General features: G+C 50.5%; 1 protein-coding gene across 1 annotated transcript in view; it reads right to left on the reverse strand.

Moving 5' to 3' along the window:
• VPS28 (VPS28 subunit of ESCRT-I) overlaps positions 1-7,132 on the reverse strand; it is a 17,435-nt gene extending 10,303 nt beyond the window's left edge. Inside the window, exons 1-5 of the mRNA XM_059848745.1 lie at positions 6,945-7,132; positions 6,797-6,825; positions 6,478-6,515; positions 3,653-3,742; positions 3,329-3,515 (exon numbers count right to left, since the gene is read on the reverse strand). Of these exons, the coding sequence (XP_059704728.1) occupies positions 3,329-3,515; positions 3,653-3,742; positions 6,478-6,515; positions 6,797-6,825; positions 6,945-6,981 (381 nt within the window). The 5' untranslated portion in view covers positions 6,982-7,132. The remainder of the gene's footprint in view (positions 1-3,328; positions 3,516-3,652; positions 3,743-6,477; positions 6,516-6,796; positions 6,826-6,944) is intronic.
• Between the last annotated feature and the right edge of the window lie 468 nt (positions 7,133-7,600).

Below are 7,600 nucleotides of genomic sequence, written 5' to 3' on the forward strand. Positions count from 1 at the left end.
TTCCATCCCAAAAATTCCCAACTTTTCAGTTTTCGCTGCTCAATTTCCCTCAAAAAAACCCCCAAATTTCGCTCAAATTTCACCCAAATTTCACCAAAACCCCCCAAAATTTCACCCAAATTCCCCTACAAATCCCCAAATTCCAATCCCAGAATCCCAAATTCCCAAATTTCCACCCAAAATTCCATCCCAAAATTCCCAAGTTTTCCCTCTCCGCTGCTCAATTTCCCTCAAAAAACCCGAAATTTCACTCAAATTTCACCCCGAATTTCGCCCAAATTTCACCCAACCCCCCCCAAAATCCCACAAAACTTCCCCAAATTCCCCAAATTCCCAATCTCAGAATTCCAAATTCCCAAATTTCCACCAAAATTCCCAAAATTCCATCCCCAAAATTCCCAAATTTTCCCTCTCCGCTGTTTGATTTCCTTTAAAAAACCCCAAATTTCACCCGAATTTCACCCAAAATGCCCCAAAATTTCACCCAAATTCCACAAATCCCCAAATTCCCAATCCCAGAATCCCAAATTCCCAAATTTCCACCCAAAATTCCCAAATTTCCACCCAAAATTCCATCCCAAAAATTCCCAACTTTTCAGTTTTCGCTGCTCAATTTCCCTCAAAAAAAACCCAAATTTCACCCAAATTTTGCCCAAATTTCACCCAAAACCCCCCAAAATTTCACCCAAATTCCCCAAACTCCCCAAATTCCCATTCCCAAACTCCCCAAATTCCCAAAATTCCCAAAATTCCATCCCAAAAATTCCCAAGTTTTCCCTCTCCGCTGCTCAATTTCCCTCAAAAAACCCCAAATGTCACTCAAATTTCACCCAAATTTCACCCAAAACTGCCCAAAATTTCACCCAAATTCCACAAATCCCCAAATTCCCAGTCCCAGAATCCCAAAATCCCAAAATTCCCAAATTTCCACCCAAAATTCCATCCCCAAAATTCCCAAATTTTCCCTCTCCGCTGCTCAATTTCCCTCAAAAAACCCCAAATTTCGCTCAAATTTCACCCCAAACCCCCCAAAATCCCACAAAACTTCTCCAAATTCCCCAAATTCCCAATCCCAGAATCCCAAATTCCCAAATTTCCACACAAAATTCCATCCCAAAAATTCCCAAATTTTCCCTCTCTGCTGCTCAATTTCCCTCAAAAAAACCCCAAATTTCGCTCAAATTTCACCCAAATTTCGCCCAAATTTCACCCAAATCCCACCAAAATTTCACCCAAATTCCACAAATCCCCAAATTCCCAATCCCAGAATCCCAAATTCCCAAATTTCAACCCAAAATTCCATCCCAAAATTCCCAAATTTTCCCTCTCCGCTGCTCAATTTCCCTCAAAAAAACCCAAATTTCACTCAAATTTCACCCAAATTTCGCTCAAAACCCCCCAAAATCCCAGAAAACTTCCCCAAATTCCCCAAATTCCCAATCTCAGATTCCCAAATTCCCAAATTTCCACCCAAAATTCCCAAAATTCCATCCCAAAATTCCCAAATTTTCCCTCTCCGCTGTTAGATTTCCCTCAAAAAACCCCAAATTTCGCCCAAATTTCACCCAAATTTCACCCAAATTTCACCCAATATGCCCCAAATTTTCACCCAAATTCCACAAATTCCAAAAATTCCCATTCCCAGAATCCCAAATTCCCAAATTTCCACCCAAAATTCCCAAAATTCCATCCCAAAATTCCCAAGTTTTCCCTCTCCGCTGCTCAATTTCCCTCAAAAAAACCCAAATTTTGCTCAAATTTCACCCAAATTTCACCCAAATTTCACCCAAAATGCCCCAAAATTTCACCAAAATTCCACAAATCCCCAAATTCCCAATCCCAGAATCCCAAATTCCCAAATTTCAACCCAAAATTCCATCCCAAAATTCCCAAATTTTCCCTCTCCGCTGCTCAATTTCCCTCAAAAAAACCCAAATTTCACTCAAATTTCACCCAAATTTCGCTCAAAACCCCCCAAAATCCCAGAAAACTTCCCCAAATTCCCCAAATTCCCAATCTCAGATTCCCAAATTCCCAAATTTCCACCCAAAATTCCCAAAATTCCATCCCAAAATTCCCAAATTTTCCCTCTCCGCTGTTAGATTTCCCTCAAAAAACCCCAAATTTCGCCCAAATTTCACCCAAATTTCACCCAAATTTCACCCAATATGCCCCAAATTTTCACCCAAATTCCACAAATTCCAAAAATTCCCATTCCCAGAATCCCAAATTCCCAAATTTCCACCCAAAATTCCCAAAATTCCATCCCAAAAATTCCCAAGTTTTCCCCCTCTGCTGCTCAATTTCCCTCAAAAAAACCCAAATTTCGCTCAAATTTCACCCAAATTTCACCCAAAACCGCCCAAAATTTCACCCAAATTCCATAAATCCCCAAATTCCCAATCCCAGATTCCCAAATTCCCAAATTTCCACCCAAAATTCCCAAAATTCCATCCCAAAAATTCCCAAGTTTTCCCTCTCCGCTGCTCTATTTCCCTCAAAAAAACCCCAAATTTCGCTCAAATTTCACCCGAATTTTGCCCAAATTTCACCCAAAACCCCCAAAATTTCACCCAAATTTCACAAATTCCAAAAATTCCCATTCCCAGAACCCCAAATTCCCAAAATTCCACCCAAAATTCCATCCCAAAATTCCCAAATTTTCCCTCTCTGCTGCTCAATTTCCCTCAAAAACCCCCAAATTTCACTCAAATTTCACCCGAATTTCACCCGAATTTCACCCAAAACCCCCCAAATTTTCACCCATATTCCCCAAATTCCAAAAATTCCCAATCCCAGAATCCCAAATTCCCAAATTTCCACCCAAAATTCCCAAAATTCCATCCCAAAAATTCCCAAGTTTTCCCTCTCCGCTGCTCAATTTCCCTCAAAAAACCCAAATTTTGCTCAAATTTCACCCGAATTTCACCCAAATTTCACCCCAAACCCCCCAAAATTCCACCCATATTCCCCAAATTCCAAAAATTCCCAATCCCAGAATCCCAAATTCCCAAATTTCCACCCAAAATTCCCAAAATTCCATCCCAAAAATTCCCAAGTTTTCCCTCTCCGCTGCTCAATTTCCCTCAAAAAACCCCAAATTTCGCTCAAATTTCACCCGAATTTCGCCCAAATTTCACCCAAAACCCCCAAAATTTCACCCAAATTCCACAAATCCCCAAATTCCCAGTCCCAGAATCCCAAAATCCCAAAATTCCCAAATTTCCACCCAAAATTCCATCCCCAAAATTCCCAAATTTTCCCTCTCCGCTGCTCAATTTCCCTCAAAAAAACCCCAAATTACGCTCAAATTTCACCCGAATTTCGCCCAAATTTCACCCCAAACCCCCCAAAATCCCACCCCAAATTCCCAAAATTCCCAACATTCCCAAAATTCCGGAATTCCCACCCGGAATTTGCGGCAGAAGTCGTCGATGTTGCCGATCTCCCCGCCCTGCACCTGCTTGAGCGCCGCCTTGAACTGCACCAGCAGCCGCGAGCACGCCGCCGTGTACCTGGGAATTCCCAAATTTTCCCGGGATTTTCCCGGATTTTTCCGGGGTTTTTTTTGGGGATTTCGGATTCTTCGGGGTCTGAGGGGTTGTTGGGAATTTTTGGGGGATTTTGGGGGGTTTTTTTGGGGCTCACTCACTCGTTGGGGGTGACGCAGTCCTTGATGTACGCCTTCTCCAGAGCCTGCAGCGTCTTCACCACCGCAAACAGCTCGGCCATGTTGTCGTACCTGCGCCAACTGGGTGAACTGGGAGGCACTGGGAGGGACTGGGATGGATTGGGATGGGATTTGGAGGGACTGGGAGGGACTGGGAGGGACTGGGAGGGACTGGGAGAGACTGGGAGAGACTGGGATGAACAGGAACAGCTCGGCCATGTTGTCGTACCTGCGCAAACTGGGTGAACTGGGAGGCACTGGGAGGGACTGGGATGGACTGGGATGGGATTTGGAGGGACTGGGATGGACTGGGATGGGATTTGGAGGGACTGGGAGGCACTGGGAGGGACTGGGATTTACTGGGATGAACAGGAACAGCTCGGCCATGTTGTCGTACCTGCGCCAACTGGGTGAACTGGGAGGCACTGGGAGGGACTGGGAGGGACTGGAATGGACTGGGAGGGACTGGGAGGGACTGGGATGGGATTGGGATGGACTGGGAGGGATTGGGATGGACTGGGATGGGACTGGGATGGGATTTGGAGGGACTGGGATGGACTGGGATGGACTGGGAGGGACTGGGATGGACTGGGAGGGACTGGGAGGGACTGGGATTTACTGGGATGAACAGGAACAGCTCGGCCATGTTGTCGTACCTGCGCCAGCTGGGTGAACTGGGAGGCACTGGGACAGACTGGGATGGACTGGGATGGACTGGGATGGACTGGGATTTACTGGGATTTACTGGGATGGACTGGGATGGGATTTGGAGGGACTGGGATGGACTGGGAGGGACTGGGAGGGACTGGGATGGATTGGGATGGGATTGGGATGGACTGGGATGGACTGGGAGGGACTGGGAGGGACTGGGATGGGATTGGGATGGACTGGGATGGACTGGGATGGACTGGGATGGACTGGGATGGACTGGGAGGGACTGGGACGGACTGGGAGGGACTGGGATGGGACTGGGATGGACTGGGATTTACTGGGATGAGCAGGAACAGCTCGGCCATGTTGTCGTACCTGCGCCAACTGGGTGAACTGGGAGGCACTGGGAGGGACTGGGATGGACTGGGATGGGATTTGGAGGGACTGGGATGGACTGGGAGGGACTGGGAGGGACTGGGAGTAACTGGGAGGGACTGGGATGGGACTGGGATGGACTGGGATTTACTGGGATGAGCAGGAACAGCTCGGCCATGTTGTCGTACCTGCGCCAACTGGGTGAACTGGGAGGCACTGGGAGGGACTGGGAGGGACTGGAATGGACTGGGAGGGACTGGGAGGGACTGGGATGGGATTGGGATGGACTGGGAGGGATTGGGATGGACTGGGATGGGACTGGGATGGGATTTGGAGGGACTGGGATGGACTGGGATGGACTGGGAGGGACTGGGATGGACTGGGAGGGACTGGGAGGGACTGGGATTTACTGGGATGAACAGGAACAGCTCGGCCATGTTGTCGTACCTGCGCCAGCTGGGTGAACTGGGAGGCACTGGGACAGACTGGGATGGACTGGGATGGACTGGGATGGACTGGGATTTACTGGGATTTACTGGGATGGACTGGGATGGGATTTGGAGGGACTGGGATGGACTGGGAGGGACTGGGAGGGACTGGGATGGATTGGGATGGGATTGGGATGGACTGGGATGGACTGGGAGGGACTGGGAGGGACTGGGATGGGATTGGGATGGACTGGGATGGACTGGGATGGACTGGGATGGACTGGGATGGACTGGGAGGGACTGGGACGGACTGGGAGGGACTGGGATGGGACTGGGATGGACTGGGATTTACTGGGATGAGCAGGAACAGCTCGGCCATGTTGTCGTACCTGCGCCAACTGGGTGAACTGGGAGGCACTGGGAGGGACTGGGATGGACTGGGATGGGATTTGGAGGGACTGGGATGGACTGGGAGGGACTGGGAGGGACTGGGAGTAACTGGGAGGGACTGGGATGGGACTGGGATGGACTGGGATTTACTGGGATGAGCAGGAACAGCTCGGCCATGTTGTCGTACCTGCGCCAACTGGGTGAACTGGGAGGCACTGGGACGGACTGGGATGGGATTGGGATGGACTGGGATGGACTGGGATGGACTGGGATGGACTGGGATGGGATTGGGATGGACTGGGATGGGATTGGGAGGGACTGGGAGGGACTGGGAGGGGACTGGGAGGGACTGGGAGGGGACTGGGAGGGACTGGGAGGGGATTGGGATGGACTGGGATGGATTGGGATGGGATTTGGAGGGACTGGGATGGACTGGGATGGACTGGGATGGACTGGGAGGAACTGGGAGGCACTGGGAGGGACTGGGATGGGATTGGGATGGACTGGGATGGACTGGGATGGGACTGGGATGGACTGGGATGGGATTGGGATGGATTGGGAGGGATTGGGATGGACTGGGAGGGATTGGGATGGACTGGGATGGGATTGGGATGGATTGGGAGGGATTGGGATGGACTGGGATGGGATTGGGAAGGACTGGGATGGACTGGAATGGGACAGGGATGGGATAATGGGATACTGGAAGGCACTGGGATGGACTGGGATGGGATAATGGGATACTGGGAGGGACTGGGATGGACTGGGATGGGATAATGGGATACTGGGAGGGACTGGGAGGGACTGAGATGGGATAATGGGATACTGGAAGGCACTGGGATGGACTGGGATGGGATAATGGGATACTGGGAGGGACTGGGATTAATCCCAACCCCAACCCCCTCCATCCCCATCCCAAAATTCCCAAAAAATTCCCCAAAATTCCCCAAAAATTCCCTCACTCACTTCTCCCGTTCCCGGGCGTTCTTGTAGAGCTTCACCTCCTGCGTGGAGAGGAGACGCAAAATTCCCAAAAATTCCCGAAATTCCCCAAAATTCCCAAAATTCCCAAAAATTCCAGGGCCCATTCCCGGCTATTTCCGGACATCCTCGGACATTTCCGACAATTTCCGGACATCCTCGGACATCTCCGGCCACTCTCGGATATTTACGACTGTCATCGGACATTTCCGGAAACTCCCGGACATTTCCCTCAATTTCCGGACATCTTCGGACATTTCCGATCATTCCCGACTATTTCCGGACATTCCCGAGCCGCACTCACCTCATAAAGCTCCGGTTTATTCCCGGGCGCTGCCGTGGGAGGAAGGAGAGGGTTAAAAAGCGGAAACAGCGGGAATCCCAGCCCGGGAATTCCGGGATCATCCCGGCGATCCCATCCCGGGAATTCCGGGATCGTTCCCCGCTCTCACCGCCCATCCCGGCCGGGCCCGCGATGCCGTGGAACATCCCCGGCTGAGCCTGGAGGGCTCTGGGCCCCCTCTTCGATCCCGATAACGATTCCGGTAATCCCGACAATCCCGACAATTCCGATCCCGATGAGCCCGGTCCGGTCCCGGTGGCTCCGCTGCGCTTCCGCTTCTTTCCGTACACACTCACCTCGTCCCTCCCTTTTTGGAAAAACTCGGCATTTCATTGGCTTACCCTCTCCACTGCTTTGCTTTTCTCCTCGCTGATTGGCTCTTGCAGCTGTCAATCATATCGGTTGCCAAGCGACGCAGCCATGTTTGTCCCTGTTATGGCGGCGAAGTCTGAGGTGGTTCAACGCGTTTTTCCGTACAAATCCCTTCCCACAATGCCTTTCTCTAATTTGTCCCTCCTTTTCCGACATGTATCAGCATTCAATTGGCTCAACTTTTTCCACCTCTCTGTTTTCTCGTCGCTGATTAGCTCCTGGAACTATCAATCAGAACTGTTGCCAAGCGACATCGCCTCGTTGATCCCTCCATGGAGGCGGCGTTCCTCTCACGGTGGCTGGCGAGACCCCGCGGGCGGCCATACGTGAGGCGGCTGCGGCCCCGTCTGTCTTTTCTTGGTCTAATTTAGTCGTGCCCGAATTGGGGCCGGT

Source organism: Haemorhous mexicanus, chromosome 1 (genome assembly GCF_027477595.1).
Source record: "Haemorhous mexicanus isolate bHaeMex1 chromosome 1, bHaeMex1.pri, whole genome shotgun sequence".
Taxonomy (NCBI): Eukaryota; Metazoa; Chordata; class Aves; order Passeriformes; family Fringillidae; genus Haemorhous; species Haemorhous mexicanus.